The 16,786-nt window shown below is 54.0% G+C and overlaps 1 protein-coding gene across 1 annotated transcript in view; it reads left to right on the plus strand.

The window, feature by feature from the left end:
• SND1 (staphylococcal nuclease and tudor domain containing 1) overlaps nt 1-16,786 on the plus strand; it is a 545,960-nt gene that overhangs the window by 297,660 nt on the left and 231,514 nt on the right. Inside the window, exon 14 of the mRNA XM_030538672.1 lies at nt 11,365-11,437. Within this exon, the coding sequence (XP_030394532.1) occupies nt 11,365-11,437 (73 nt within the window). The remainder of the gene's footprint in view (nt 1-11,364; nt 11,438-16,786) is intronic.

Below are 16,786 nucleotides of genomic sequence, written 5' to 3' on the forward strand. Positions count from 1 at the left end.
GGAATCACACTTGACAGCTAAGTGCCCCATTTGCAAGGCGCTTAAGCCGAGAACAAAAAGGAGCGGGACGTTCACATACCCCTCCACCTTTGGCGCCAAGCGATGATCAAGCGGCTGGCAGAAGCGCCTCCTCGGCACCGGACCCCGCCGGTACTGCCAAGGCCTTTCGGCACTGGCCATCGCTGGCACCGAAGTCGACTCGGCACCGCTCCCTTCCTCCGAGGTCGAGAGAGCCTACAATTCCTACTGGTGCCTGACGGCTCCCCGGCACGTGCCGTGGTTGAGCCCCCTGCTCCTGCTGCTTCCGTGCCACCTGCATCGCAGCCAGAGAGCTCGTCTAAGTCGGCTCGCCCGGCACCGACACCTGCTGAGGCACTGACGACGTCGGCACCGTCGATCCCGGTCCCACAAGGGCCGTCGAATCCGGTGCCTGACGGCTCCCCGGAACGCGCCGTGGTTGAGCTTACTGCTCCTGCTGCTTCCGTGCCAACTGCACCGCAGCCAGAGAGCTCGTCTAAGTCGGCTCGCCCGGCACCGACACCTACTGAAGCTCTGACGACCTCGGTACCGTCGATCCCGGTCCCACGAGAGCCGTCGAATCCGGTGCCTGACAGCTCCCCAGTATGCACTGTGGTTGAGCCTGCTGTTCCCTCCACGTCGGAGACATTACCAACGGCGAGGGATCTCATTGCCATGACAGAGTCGATGCTGCCTGACCCCGGCACTGCTGGTGCGGGTAATACAGTCTCTTCATATGACCGTCCTCTGTCAGCACAGCAGAGCGGCACCGTTCATGATCACGGTCCCGCAGATGCTCCAGGTCCCGTCGGCACACCCGACACCACTTGCAGTCCCGGTGCTGTTTTCCTCATCGGTACTGGTCGCACTCGCCGCACCGGTCGGTATCCCGTTCGCCGACCCGCTACTATCGGCACCGTTCCGACTCCCGGCACCGCGACAGGTACCGTGACTCCCGTAGCCTCTCCCCGAGCCTCGAGATCTCGGTCGACCTCCCGGCACCGTTCTGGTTGCAGGTCTGGATCTCGATCCAGGTACCGGTATGCCTCCCAGTGCCGGTCCCCGGTGCCGAGTTGGGCAAGGTCCGATAGAGTCAGAGACTCTGCCCTTGCCTTTTTTTAGTACCTCCATGGCCATCCAGACACGCATCCGTGTCATCCCACATGCGCAGATCTTATGCTCAGGACCACGATTCTGATACGCCCCCCGACAACCTGAGGTGGAGGAGGTCCCAGAGGTAGAGGACCCGGTATGGTGCCCTCTAAGGGGTACGACTACTCATCTGTCCGCTCTCCTCTCTGCTCACTAGTCTTTCAGTCTGTTAAGGAGAGGTATTGGCATGGCCAGCGGGCGCCAGCCCCGAAACGAATGAGGCTTGGCGAATGAACCTACTTGGCCGCCAGGTGTACTCTGCAGAGGCCCTGCAGCTCTGGGTAGCAAAGCAACAAGCCTTGCTTAGCTGCTATAATTATAGCACCTGGGTGAAGGTAGTTTAGTTTATGGAGTTTCTCCCTCAAAACTCCCGCCAAGAGTTCGCTGCCGTCTTGGAGGACGGGGGAAAAAGGTACCCAGAGCGTCCCTCCAGGCCTCGTTGGACGCAGCAGACTCAGCAGCCAGGACTCTGGCCTTTGGTGTCGCCATGAGGTGCATCTCATGGCTTCAGGTTTCAAACCTCTGGCCAGAGCTGCAGTATGCCATTCAGGACTTACCCTTTGTTGGTAAAGGCCTCTTCGCGGCAAAGACAGCCCCAGGCTGCGAAGCCTGATGGACAATAGGGTCCTAATGCGCTCTCTCAGCATGCATATGCCAGCGACCAAACGCAGGCCTTTCTGTCCCCAGCCGCCATACTCTGTGCCTAGCCAGAGACAGGACTTTGGCAAACGGTGAGGCCAAGGTGGTCGCAGACAAACGTCAGGACCCCTAAAGAGCCAAGGTCAAGGTCCCTCGCAATTACCACTGGGACCAAAGACGAACCTTCCAAGGTGCGCCTGAGGGCGGTGTACCAGTCACAGGCCGGGATCCCAATCCCGCTTTCTCCTGGCGTGGCCCCAGTTAATTTCAGATCACTGGGTCCTGCGCACGGTGGAGCATGGGTACCACCTCTAATTTGTTCCAACCCTGTCCCCCTTCAGGGACCCCTCTCACGAGCAATTCCTCGTACAAGAGGTGCAGACGCCGACGGACGAAAGGGGCAAGGGGGTTTACTCCCGTTATGCCCTAGTCCCCCACTCAAACGGAGGTCTCAGACCTTCATAGTCCTGCGCGGACTCAACCAGTTTAGGATAAGGTTGAAGTTCAGCATGGTATCCCTGGGAACCACTATTCCATCCTTGCCTCCTGGGGACTGCTATGCCGCCCTCGATATGAAGGACGCGTGCTTTCACAACGCCATCTTCCCTTCGCACAGGAGATACCTCCGCTTTCTAGCCAACTGTCAGTACTTCTGGTTTACGGTCCTACTGTTTGGCCTTTCTGCAGCCCCACAGGTATTGACCAAGTATATGGCCATAGTCGCTGCCTACCTTCGCTGATGTCGGATATGCGTTTTTCCATATCTGGACGATTCGCTTATCCGAGGAGACTCCGAGAGACAAACCACTCAGCACGTGGGCATCATCACGGTCTTATTCACAGGTTTAGGCCTGATGATTACTATAGAGCAATCCACTCTGGTTCCCACGCAGAGGTTGGACTTCCTAGGGGCTATCCTGGTCTCCGACCTAGCCAGAGCCTGCTTATCACAGCCGCGGTTTTAGGCAATGGCAACAATCATCTGAGGTCTGAAGACTTTCCCAACGACCTCAGCTCGCACTTGTCTCAGTTTCCTGGGTCCATGGCTGCCCGCAAGTTTGTAACCAAACACGCCAAGCTCTGCCTCCGTCCTCTCCAAGTCCGGCTCACCTCGGCGTACCGCCCGGACAGGGAGCCAATGGTCATGGTAATCACCATTCCCTCGAGCACCTTAGGCTCCCTAGAGTGGTGGCTAACTCCCTCCCTGGTGTAGGCAGGGATGTGGTTCCATCCGCCCCAGCCCTCACTGCCCCTGACAACGGACGCGTCATCTCTCTGCTCGAGTGCTCATGGTCACCTCCGAGCTTAAGGCCTTTGGTCTTCTCGGGAGCTGGCATTCCACATCAATGCCCCAAAAATGAGAGTAGTCCGCCTGGCGTGCCAGGGGTTCCAGCGGCAGCTGCGAGGCCGTGGTATCTCGGTGTTTACAGCCAACACAACGGCCATGTGCTTCATAAATAACCAGGGAGGGACATGGTCCTCCCCCCTTTTGTCAGGAGGCCATCCATTTCCGGGACTTTTGCATGGCCCACTCGATGGAACTGGTGACGTCCTTTCTCCCAGGCGTTCGGAACGTCTTGGCGCTTTGACTCAGCAGGTCTTTCCTGTCTTACGAGTGATCGCTCTGCCCCATGTGAGGCGTTCTGCTTTCCAGAAGTGGAGAGGTTTCCTCACATAGACCTGTTCGCTCACCGCGAGAGCAGAAAATGCCAGATGTTCTGCTCCTTCCAAGGTCTCTCCTCGGGATCGATCTTGGACGCATTCCTGATGCCGTGGAAAGGCCAACTCCTTTATGCCTTCCCACTGTTCCCACTGGTTCATTAGGTCCTGCTCAAACTCCGCAGGGGCAGAGTGCGCATCATCATGATCACTCCAGAGTGGTCCAGGCAGCACTGATATACCACGTTGCTCGGCCTGTCAATAACCGACCCAATTACCCTGCCACCCCACCCAGACCTCATCACTCAGGGCAACGACAGGCTTCGTCACCCGGACCTGCAGCCTCTTCGCCTCATGGTGGCTGCTGCGTAACTGCGCCGGGGTGACAGGAAGCCTTCCACCTGGTCAACGTACCGGGCCGAGTGGAAGCGTTTCTTCTACAGCTGCAATACGCTCGATCTTGCTCCTACTGAGGTCTCGATCCCCTCTATTTGGCCTGCCTCTGGCCTTCAGCGGCAGGACCTGGCGGTATCATCGCTGAGGGTACACTCGGCAGCCATCTCTACCTTCCAGCCAGGCTAAGGTGGACGTTCCGTGTTCTCACACTCTATGGGTTCGAGGTCCCTCAAGGGCTTGGAGCGCTTGCACCCTCGGGTGCGCCGCCCAGCCCCAACCTGGGACCTCAACCTAGTTTTAACCAGACTTATGTCTCCCCCATTCGAGCCGTTTGCGACCGGCCCTCTGCTATACCTGTCTTGGACGACAACTTTCCTCGTAGCTGTTACATCGGCCAGACGGGTCTCCGAGCTCAGAGCTCTTATGGTGGTTCTGCCGTACACTAGGTTTCACAAAGACAAGGTGCAGTCATGACCGCACCCGGCTTTCCTCCCTAAGGTTTCGGCCTTTCATGTTACCCACAGCTCAACGCAATGGGCGCAACCATTGCAATCCCTGGAGATCTGTGGAGTGCTCGCATTTATATTGCACTGACAGAACCATTTCGTAAGGTGCCCCAGCTCTGTCACGGTAGCAGACCAAAGGGAGGGCTTGCTTGTTTTCCTCTCAGAGGATCTCATCTTGGGTGACAGCGTTCCTCCGCACTTGTTATGATTTGGCTCATATTTCCCCAAACCACATCACCGTGCATTCTACCAGGGCTCAGGCTTCATCTGCCGCCTTGCTGGCTCGTGTTTCTACCCACGAGATCTGTCGTGCAGCTCCATTGGTCCTCGGTCCATACCTTTGCTTCGCAGTATGCCCTGGTTCAACAGTCAAGAGATGCTGTAGCCTCTGGCTCAGCAGTTTTCATTCTGCCACATCTCACTCCGACCCCACCGCCTAGGTAAGGCTTGGGATTCACCTAACTGGAATGGATATGAGCAATCACTCGAAGAAGAAAAGACGGTTACTCACCTTTGTAACTGTTGTTCTTCGAGATGTGTTGCTCACATCCATTCCACACCCGCCCTCCTTCCCCACTGTCGGAGTAGCCGGCAAGAAGGAACTGAGGAGCGGGTGGGCCGGCAGGGATATATATCGAGCACCATGACGGCGCCACTCTAGGGGCCACCTGCCGGCCCACTGAGTTGCTGGGGTAAAAGTTTTCCGACGAATGTGCACGCGCGGCGCGTACACCTAACTGGAATGGATATGAGCAACACATCTCGAAGAACAACAGTTACAAAGGTGAGTAATCATCTTATTCTGCTCTACAGCAAAGTTCTGCTTGCACAGGGTTATGCCTGGCTCCCCTGGGTTTAAGAGGTGCCTCTCCTGCCGCAAGGCATCCTCATGAGTGACGGCCACTCACGGTGCATTTGTTGTCTGGGAGAGGGGCACGTACCACAGAAGTGTACCCACTGCCTCAAATTGGAAATGCAGGCCAAGAGGCCTGTGAACTGAAATGAAAATTATGATGGAAGGCTCGTTGTGGCTAGACCCTGACTCCTGATACCTCTCTTGTGCAGCAGTTTCCATCAGCACCGTCATCTGCCACCCCACACTCACGGCACACTGTGAAGAGAGAGTCTTCAGTTCCTAGTCAGGATGACAAGAAACACCCCCTGAGGTCAGTGGCCCCCACATCTTCTGGAGTGAGACCTAGCTCCTTTCATCACCCATGTACCTCTAGTACCAGTATTATTGGTAGTTCGAAGGAACCTAAAAGGGCAGGACCACATAAAGGGGGCACTGACAAAGACAGATCAGAAATCTCAGTTGGTACCAACTACCCCATGGCTCAGTGCCCCGGCACTGGTGAAGCCCCTGACACAGGCAAAGCCCTTGGCACCACCTATTGGCTAATTGGTAGACTTCAGCTGAGCTTGGCACCGACCCCATCTGCACTGATGCCTATGGCACCAGTGCACTCACATCATGCGTTACCGATTAATGATCGTGCTGGTACCACAGAGTTCAGGTTCCTAAGAGACTTGGTTGTTTCTAAAACTGCGGCGTTGCTGCTTCTCCATAGCAAACTACCAACAATTCATAGAATCATAGAATATCAGGGTTGGAAGGGACCTCAGGAGGTATCTAGCCCAACCCCCTGCTCTGCTCAAAGCATTACCAATTCATGTCTCTCCCGCAGAGATGCAAATGATACCACACAGTCCCTCACCTCCTGGAACTGCCCCCCACTTCTTTAGTCAGCAGGATTGCTCAGTTACACTGCACACCCCACTATCATATCAAGGGATGGCACAACATGAATCCTTTACACCCCCTCGATATCAGGACACTAGAACCAAGCCAGGTCCTTGTTACAGGTGCCCATGGATGCTGCCCCGTATGCCTGTTTGCCCGCACTGGGACCTGTGGGTGGCATACAGGCAATACTTTCCTCAGCCACCACTGATCAGAGGAACTGACATGCACCCTCTTCATCTTCCTCAGTCTCCAAGCCCCTCAAACCAAAGAGAGCCTGTCGAGGAACATGAGGAAGTGGTCACACCACCGGCCAACCTCTCCTCATCCTCCCCAGATCATAGAAGAATCATAGAAGATCAGGGTTGGAAGAGACCTCAGGAGGTCATCTTGTCCTGACCCCCTGCTCAAAGTAGGACCAACCCCAACTAAATCATCCCAGCCAGAGCTTTGTCAAGCTGGGCCTTAAAAACCTCTAAGGTAACCCACCTCCCTAGGTAACCCATTCCAGTGCATCACCACCCTCCTAGTGAAATAGTGTTGCCTAATATCCAACTGTGACGAAGTGGGAATGTTCTTAATGTTTTCTCTGAATATGGTGTTGGTGCCTCAGTGTCCCCTATGCAGTTCTTAAGTATCTAGGTGGTGGAATAAGGGTGGGTGATTGCTGCAGAGCAAATGGCCAGTGCACCTAGATGCCTGGCACTCTGTCTCCTAGCAACTGATGGCCTGGGCCCCTTCTTCTCTGCAAAGGTGCCAACTGAAGGTGTTGGAGACAAAGAGATCAAGTGGCCTCCTGGCCCGGGAAAGGAACTGAGCAGAGAAGGAGGGGCTGGAGGGGGTTTCAGTCTGGAGCTGGCTGGGGACGAGGAGTGAAGTGCAGACTTGGGGGTCTGGCTCACTGCCCCCCAGAATGGACCCAGCCGAGGGGTTTGGTTCGCGGTACCTACAAGGTCTGTTTTAGCCCGTGTTCCCGTCATCAAATAAACCTGTTTTACTGGCTGGCTGAGAGTCATGTCTGACTGCAAAGTGGGGATGCAGGATCCTCTGGCTTCCCCAGGACCCCGCCTGGGCGAACTCCCTCTGGGAAGCGCACAGAGAGGCAGAGGATGCTGAATGCTCCAAGAAGAGACCCAAGAGGTGAAGCCGTGAGAGCTTCTTGCCCTGAACAAGTCTGCTCCAAGGGAGAGGAGGCTTCCCAAAGTCCTGACTGGCTTTGTGGGAAGCAGTTCCAGAGCATCACCCAGGGACTTTGTGGCACCAACCTAGATCTCGTCCACTGCAGCTTGAGACCATTGCTCCTTGTTCTGTCATCTGCCACCACTGAGAACAGCCGAGCTCCATCCTCCATTGGAACCCCAGTTCAGGTAGTTGAAAGCAGCTATCAAAGCCCCCCTCACTTTTCTCTTCTGCAGACTAAATAATCCCAGTTCCCTCAGCCTCTCCTTGTAAGTCATGTTCCCTTGGGATGCCTTTATCATCACATAGAATGCACCTCTCCTCTATGCCTTTCCATCTCTTCCGCTAATATTCAGGGTGCTTCACAGATGCAAGTAGAGCAAGCTGAAGTCATTCTAATGGCCCCAACAGATATGGTACCTTCTTTTGCACATGGCGGTTTGTCCTCCAATAACCCTACAGCCAAATCTATACCGCCTCTCTGAGTGCAGGCCAAATTCTCCATCCAAATCTGGAGATTCTCCACCTGAAGGCATGACTCCTTCATGGTTCCACGCTCCTGAGGTGACCTATTCTGATGAGGTAAAAGGTATCCTTTTAAATATTAAATGTTCAACAGCACGCCATCCTTATCTATACAAATGGTAAAGATTCCAGACTTGGTGCGGCACTAAATGTGTTTCAGTGCTGAGAGCTCCTTTACCACTCATTCTGGACTACATCCTTCAGCTCAAGACCAGGACTCTACTTGAGCTCCATTCGTGTACACCTGGCTGCCATCACTGCATTCCAGTCTAAGATAGAAGGTCATCTGGTTTTTAACCACTTGATGACCAAAAATTAGTCCTCAAGGGCCTTTACAACTTGTACTGTGAAGTATGAGACCCCACCCCACCTTGGGATCTGTCTTGTTTTACGCTCCCTCACAAGCTCCCTGTTTGAACCCACCGCGACCTGTTCCTCCATGCGCCTATTCATGAAGACTGCCTTTCTCATAGTCATTACATCTGCCCGCTGGACAAGTGAAATTGGTGCCCTCATGGCGTCCCGCCCACAACCTTCTACAAGGATACGGTCACATTATGACCCCTCCTGAAGTTCTTACCCAGGGTACCATCATCCTTTCACCTGAACCAAACCATCCGCTTTCCATCCTTTTTTCTCTAAACCACATGGAAACCAGCGAGAGGCCGTGCTACCCTAGGCGTTGGCCTTCCACCTCGAAGGAACTAAATTGTTCAGTTATCACATGTATTCCTCTCTGGGGCTGAAAGATCAAAGGGATCTGCCATCTGAAATAGAGACTTTCTAAATGGATCTCCGACTGCACTCACCTTCGCTACCAGCCACATAAACTATGGGCCTCACTGGGCATTCGAATGCATTCCACTCAATCATTGTTCACTTCCATAGCCTTTCCAAAGGACGTGCTGATTATGGACATTTGTAAGGCGGACACCTGCGCATCAGACACATTCATACAGCATTATGCGATCACCCACAACTCACCATCAGATCCCATAATAGAATGCATTGCCTGTCCTCACTGATACGATTCCGACACCCAACCCTCCCAGCTAAGAGCACTGCTCTATGGTCACCTACAGTGGAGCGCCTGTATGGATACTACTTGAAGAAGAAGAGGCTTTACTCACCTGTGCAGCAACTGAGGTTCTTAGAGATGTGTTCCCCCCATGGGTGCTCCACTACCCACTCTCCTCCCCTCTGCTTCAGGGTTCAAACATGGACTCGGCGGTAGAGCAGGAACTTCTGTTACTGCACAGGGTGAGCAACCCCTCTCATCCTTTTCAGCAGTGCTAACCAGTTCCTCATTTTATAGTTGTGTATTTGATTTGTCCTTCGTACGGGCACTGTGGCAAGTCAAAGTGTGAATCTAGAGCACACCGGCTTGCCATGCAGTAATGTTAGGTGTGGACACTGCAAGTGCCAGAGTAGCACTCCAGGACACTGGTGTAGGTGCCCAGCAGGGGGTAAACTGGTGCGCTGTAGATGCACACCCTCCCTTGCCACAGTGTCGTGCCATGGAGATAAACCATAAGTGAAGTACTTTGCACTTGTCTGTATCGAACTTCCTCTGACTGATTTCAGATCAGGTCCCCAGTTTTTCAAGTTCGTTTTGAATTCTAATTCTGCCCTCCAAAGGGCTTGCAGCCCCTCCTGGCTTGGTGTCATCTGCGAACGTTATAAACATTAGCTCCACTCCATTATCCAGATCATTAATGGAAAATACTGAATAGTCCCAGACCCTGGACTGACCCTTGTGGGATCCCACCAGATGCATCCTCTGGTAGTGAACCAGTGATAGCTACTCTTTGAGTACGTGTGTTCAACCAGTTGTGCACCCGCCTTCTGATAATTTCGTCTAGACCACTTTTCCCTAGGTTGCTTATGAGAATGTCATATACGACAGTGTCAAAAGCCTTACTCACATCAAGCTGTATCACGGCTACTGCGTCCCTCTCTTCTCCCTCCCTGCATCCGCTAGGGTGGTTATGTTGTCAAAAAAGGAAATTAGATTGGTTTGACATGATTTATTCTTGACAAGTCTGCATTGGCTGTTACTTATCACCCTATTATCTTCCAGGCTTGTACAAATTATTTGTTTAAATTTGCTTTCTGGTGTTCAAGCCTTCAGGGGTTCATGTTTTCAAGCTTTTCTCTGGAACCACAGGGCTAGCAATTTCTGTATGTGAGAATCTCACATGACTCCAGGAGTTGGGTCTTTACATAAAACTCCAAATATTGGAAGACTTGCAACACTGGTGGAGGTAGGGGGAACAACTTGTCTCCGGGCTGGAGCATTCGGACTCCGAAGCTCTTTCATTCAATATTTATAAAATATAGAGCTGCAACTTGCCTGAAGTCCATTTTTAATACATCACACAGCCCACGGTTGAGCTAAGGGATTCGCTACAGGAAGGAGTCGGATAGCATCTCGGCTTTCAGGAAAAGGAACGGCCTGGATGAATCTGGCCATTTAATAACACTGTAGCTATGCAGGCTCCAAGGTCGGCTGTATCTCCTGCTACCGGGTGAAAGATGGAGTGCAGAGGAATCTTTTCCCTGCCCCCAATAATTTGCCATGTTGCAGTGTCATATGCTGGCTGTTGCCACAAGCAGGAGACTGGGCTGGGACCCTTATTTATTTTATTATTTTATTTGTTGTTTTGCGTTCGTGGCTAGGAGCCCCAGTCATGGAGCAGCACCCCGTTGTGCAGCACAGAGACAGACTAGTGGCTTGTTCTGGCACGGCTCAGGGCTGGATATTGGGGTCTCAGGTTTCACAGATGCCTATCCCAGTAGGGTCAGAAGGAGGCAATTACTTACATTTTAGGTGTGCATCATATTCCTTTTGAATTGTGGGCAAAGCTCCTTTCCCCATAGATAAAATCTGCTAGCTAGAGCTCGGAGCTAGTACGGCTGCAAGGCAGCAGGATACCGGAGCTGAGGGAGAGAGGAGGAGTGCTGCCCAGGCTGGACCGAGATGATCTGTCGTGGCAATTCTTCTTTTCCTGTTAATATGCTCTAATAGTTATGGCTTCAGATGGAATTGAAAATGGGGCTTCATGTCACTTCTGTAGCATTTGCTAATTTTTGTGGCTGTTAAATGACTTCCTTGTACAGTGTTGCTTCATTCAGGCTACTTCTCTTTTTCTTTTTTACCTGGGAGGAACGTATTTCCATTCAAATTGGAACGCTGGTTGCTTATTTTGCATTTAAAATATTTCACATGATTAAACGCTGAAAGAAACATTTATTACTTTTGATTCTCCCTGGCGTGCTCTTCCTGTTGATTCCTTCCCTTGTGCGGGGAACAAAGCCATTTAATTTGGTAACATCTACAAATGTTCTCTCTGATCAGGTACATGCATAGCTCAGGTGAGCAGCTGAATACCAGTAATTGGGATTAGCAGGCTAACGAGCGCGTCTGGGCTCCCCTTGTGCACGGTGCCGAGCTGTCTGTGCCATCCGGCGTGCGCAGTGCAGATGGCACAGCTCGCTTTGCTTTCCCACGCTGATTATATTTTCTGTTTGTTTTCCCTGCAACAGGGCTATCAAGAATGGCAAAGGATTGCACAGCAAGAAAGAGGTGCCAATACACCGGGTGGCCGATATCTCTGGGGTAAGGATCCGCATGGTTCTGCCCATGCAGCGTGGCATTATTAGTTGTGTTGTGGTAGAGCCTAGGGATACTGCTAAGGGCTTGAGAGTGCACACTCTTGTAAACTGCGATGACATGTGGGTATAGCAGACAGCGGGGGGATGCCAAGGAGCAGCGAGATGACTGGAGACAGCTTGTCAGGCTGTGGTCTCCACACCGAGCCCTCTGCTAGGCTCTGAATCCACATGGTTGCTGCTGCTTCATTGTTGGAGGACTAGCTCGGACTTCCTCAAGGTGCCGCAGCTTCTGGGCCTCTGGCTCTTTCCCATCATGCTCTGGGCACAGGTGAGAGGGTGGCTACTGAAACATACAGTCGCAGACAGCACTTGTGGTGCAGCCCCAGTAGGGGGGTAAGAGCGAGACCCTGGCCTGATTGATGATTATCGTTTAAATGGGAAGAGCCCTCGGATTTAAACACAATTTGCCCTTTTCAATTCCCTTGTGTGTTGCAAGCGCCTTTTTTCCAATTTGCCGGCGCGCTCGGCTCCGCTCTTCGCCCTGCAGCCGCCCTGCCCGCCGAGGTGGGAGGGGGAGATGTTGGAATGTGAGCAGCGGCACCGAAAGGTTTGAGGCCTAGAGAAAGGAAACGGGCTTTCTTTGTTCGGTGACGCAGTCAGAGCGCTTGCCTCGTGCTGTCCTCAGGCTGGAATTGCTCGGAGCGCTTGCAGCCTGGAAAGGGGAAAGAGAAGACAAGTAGGATAAGCGCACGTAACCCGGCGCATTGCTGCCTGCACACTGGGGACTGTGTTAGGCGAAGCAGTCGATGTGGAAATGGGCCCTGCGTTGTCGCAGGGCTGCGAGCCAAGGAAAGCCCTGGGGCTGGTTGGCCCTGCAGCCTGGCGCCTGCTTTGAGGCCTGTGTGCAACAACCGTACTTCTGACTCCACACAAGGATGTCTCGAGGGCCCATTGGTACAATTCTTTGCTTGGCCAGCAGGGGCGCTGTTGTGTGGCGGGAGCGGATTCCTTTCTCCCAGGAGCCGGAGCACAGAGTTCTCTGCGGCGTTGCTGTCCTGGGGGAGTAGCAGTGCCGCTGCCGGGCTGGTTGTCCATTGGAGTCAGCCTGCACTGGGGCATCCTGGGGTAGCTGTGCAGCTGGCTAAAGCAAAGTGATTCTCAGCAGTCCCTTGTACTGACATACCGGCTCAGGAACCTGGAGTCGCTGGTGGGTGCATCATTGGCCCCGTGTTGATAAACCAGCCCAATTCCTGTCTCAGTCCTACACAGCAGTCTCTACATGCGGTGTGCCTAGTCCGTAATAACTCAGGGCAGCTGGGCAGGGCCCCTGAGGGGCTGCCATGGTTGAGTTTAAACCCCATGTCACTGAAATCCCAGGGCATGGCCTTGAAACGGGGGGAGTCCCTTTAACATCATGGCTGAGGGCTCCAAGGTATGTTAATCCCATTCAAGTCGGATTCTTCAGGGTTGCAGCCTAGGCCAGTTATCCCTTTAGATCGAAGTCTTCTCCATGCAGCCTGCCCCTGTGCTTCACATCCCTCGCCTTAGAGCCCCCTATCTGCCCCCTCCCCAAGGCAGAGAGGGAGGGGGCGTTGAGTCCAAGTGCTGTCTGCGGAGGCCTGCATACAGCAGGGGAGTCGGGGACCTTGCTAAGAACCTCTGTGGAGCTGATGTGGACAGAAAGGCCCGGTCCAAAATCCACAGGGCCCTCTCGAGGGGGGCCTGGGGACAGCCCTGTGCAACCTGCTGTTGAGCAGAGGCATCTCACAGCTGCCTGTGCTGGATGGCTGCTGCACTTTGACGGTTTAAAAAACACATGTTGGTTAAATTGTGCACAGGAGCAATTTAAAATTCCAGGTAAAACCTGAGACATAAGGCGAGGCCAACGTTTCAGTCGCAAGAGCTGCCGAGTTTGACCTTGTCTGCCAGGAGCACAAAGCGCTCTCTCTTTAAAATGCTGAACTCTTGTTTGCTGCCTCCCAAGCCGGGAGATTTAGTGGCTTTCCTTCCCTCCGTGCGCGCATGGGTGCGCCCTCTCCATCGCTGGGGGTCCTTGTGCGGTCAGTGCAAGGCTCAAGGCCCCCTCCTCACACCAAACCCCCATGCTTGTGACAGTGGACAGGATTCTAAGGAGCACCTATAACTTAATAGGTAAAACATGCAGCTGCTTCGCAGCAGATAAAAGATGGGGCTCCACAAATAAAATGGGGGTCATACATCACCACGTTATGACGCTTTGTTAATCTTTTTAAATCTTTAATAGTTTTTCTTAAATTGATCCTGCTCTTAGCTGAATGTCAGCAGTTGCACGGCGTGATGAATGTTAGTGTGTGCCGAGCTGACAGCATGTGCTTTGCTGCTGCCAAATAATGTAATGTGAATTAGCATCTGTGCTCTCCTCTGGCGGCATGGACATGCGCCCTGCGTAGGCGCACGCCCCCAAACAGAGAGAGCCTGAAAGGTGGCCTGCAGTGTCCCAGCAAACGCACCCTCTCCTTTGGCCACTGCAGGAGTATTCGCTGCTGTGTGCACCCAGCTTAACCCAGCCCGCAGCTGCAGGGCATGTGCTGCTTCACCTCCCAGTGCAGAAGGTAGCACAAGACATTGGGGGTGTGGAGAACTGCAGGGACCTTGCTCCTTCTGGCCCCTCGCCATGCAGGATTCTTGCCAACATGAGCAGAATTGAGGCGATGCAAGGGCAGGTGTTGTGGAGGGCTGCCAGGGCACCCGTGTGCTGGTTTGGTTTTGCAGCGTTCTGGCAAGTGCACAGTTGTGTTTTCAGTCTGTTTGCCCCTTCACCTCCCCCTCATGGGGGTAATTCTCAAGAAATCAAACTTGGCACTTGGAACAAATAGCTCCCTTCTTGGGCAGGGTACCCAGGAAGCTGGCTTCCCAGCAGGCCCTGGGTGATAACACTAGGTTAGCCTGCTGCACCATCAGCTGCAGTGTTGTGTAACAGGGTCCGTCCTCACTGCCCGGCTCTGGTGCGGAAACAGGCAGGAGGGTCACAAGACGTGTGGTGGTCTCCTCGGCGGTACTGCCTGCCTCGCTGTGCGTCTCTTGCGCTGATGCCCGCCTGTGGCATTCAGACCCCCCTCACGTTAATTTGCTTGCAAGAAATTGCCAGCTCCATGCTCCAGTTGAGGTCACCTAAAGTCTCCGTGTTCTGTTTCTCACCCACGCGACGCTGAAGGGGGTGTTTTGTGTGCTGTTAGTGGTTCTCCCTTCAGCGCGGGCTGTAAATACCCCACGAGGGGTTTTACACTCTCTTGTTAGTGCATGGTGTGTGGCATGTTTTGCAGATAATCTCATTATTCTGAGTTGTACAGGCCGTCAGAGCTGTCTCAGTGAACCAGGCCGTGGCCTGGAGAGGCTGCTAGCATCCGTAGAACAAAGCCCAATCAGACCTCTCCGCTCCCCCATTTCCAGCACCTTGGCAGGAGGTGCTGATTCAGATGGTGCCTGGCATCTAATTGCTGTCACGAGTAAATAGGCCGTCCGTCCTCTAGTGCTGCCTTTTAATCTGGGATTATTTCAAGGGAAGCTATTTGCTGGTGGCACTGTCCTGGGCGGGTCTGCAGTTGCTGCTGGAATATCTGCATCACCATCCGGCTACCTTAGATGGGGGCTCTTGCCTTGTCAGCGCAGCGCCTGCCTTCCACACCAGGTGGGGAGGGGCAGGGCTGGGCAGAGGTGGCGGAGCAGGAGGAGCAGCAGCGTTGCTCTGTGCGGTGCTCTTTCCGTGCTAGCTTGGCTGCGGCTCTGCTCTCCCGGCCGCCTGCAGTGCCGCTCTCCGGTTCTCTTACTGTGTCGGCCCTGCAGATGCGCGGCGTAGAGCAGGCAGTGAGGGCCCACACTGCTGGAGCTCCACCTTGCTCTGGAAACACAAAAGAATGAGTTACGGCCTCGGGGAGAGGAGGGCCCCGCTCATTAGCTCAGGGACGTGGTGGGCTCCAGAGCCGTTCCCTTCTCTCCCCTGCTTCGTTTGCAAGGTTCAAGTCGCTGTCCCGTTGGCTGGGAGCTCCAGTGCCGCTCTGTCTGGTGCTGGGGTTAGAGAGGCGGGGCCCTGCTTTCCCTCAGGCCAGTGACTTTGGAGTCTCCTGCTGCCTTTGAGTTCTCCTCTGCCCCTGCCATTGCATGTTCTGAGAGCCACCTGCTCTCACCCCCGTGCTGCAGGCATTGGCTGGCGCCGAGTCACTCGCTCCTGCATCTGCTCCCTCCCACAGGTGACTTGGCTCCTCACTCCAACCCCGCTCCGGGCATGCACCATTCTCTCACCCTCGTAGCAGGGGCCCTGCTGCCTGGGCCTGCGTCTCCCGGCACCCTGTGCCATTGCTGACGGGGAGGGAGGTTGTTGGGTACATTTTGCACTCATGGCTGCAGATGCCTGCACGGGTCGGGGGCTTTCTGGTTTCAATGGCCATCTACTGCTCTGATCTCAGCTCCTGCCACCATTGTCATGCATAGCCCTCCCACGGGGCGGACAATCCCACCCCACTTCCCTCTTGCAGCCCTGCCACAGCCTGTCTTGTACCATGTTATCCACCCTGTACCACCCTTGATGCCTCCTTTGCATCTCCCATCTCTTCTCCCCCACCCCATCCTCTTCCGTGCTGCCCTATTCCCAGGGCACCAGCCTCCTCTGCCCTCTTATAGGCTCCATACTAACTCACATGAGCCCATTGCCCTCTAGACCAAGAGGGAGTCTCCCAGGGTATATCTCTATGGCAAGCAGAAACCCATTGCAGAGAGTCTGACCCAGGTTGACACAGACGCTGCAGCACTAAAGATGGCTGTGTAGATGTTCGGGTTTGAACTGGAGCTTGGGCTCTGAGCACCCCCTGTTCCCCATCCCCCTAGGTTCAGAGCCTGAGCCCAAATGTCCATACAGCTGTTTTTAGCACTATACAGTCCCGGGAGCCTGAGTCCTGGGCTCTGTGGGTTTCTTCTTCCTGTGGAGACAGAGCTCAGGGCATCTGGACTCAACTGTGCCTGGTTCATGGGGGAAGGGTCTGTCCTGCTCAGCTTGCTGGCACTAGACGAGCCCTCCATTCTGCTCTTTGCTGGGTCCATCCTTCTTAAGAGCACCACGTGGAAACCATCTCTTCTCAGCGCTCTCTGCCCCGGCTGCATGTACGACAGGGAACCGAGCCACAGCAGAGGTGAAGTGGTACAGCCAAGGAGCCTGTGGCACAGCTGGTTATTGACCGGGGACTGGTTCTAGGCCGTACTCAAGCACTTTTGTCAGTGACCTGGGAGAAAACATCAGATCAGCACTGATGAAGTTTTCAGTTGACGTGCATACTGGGGAAGTGGTAAAGAATGAAGAGGCCAGGTCACTGATACCAAGAGA

This window comes from Gopherus evgoodei, chromosome 1, assembly GCF_007399415.2.
Source record: "Gopherus evgoodei ecotype Sinaloan lineage chromosome 1, rGopEvg1_v1.p, whole genome shotgun sequence".
In the NCBI taxonomy this organism is placed as follows: Eukaryota; Metazoa; Chordata; order Testudines; family Testudinidae; genus Gopherus; species Gopherus evgoodei.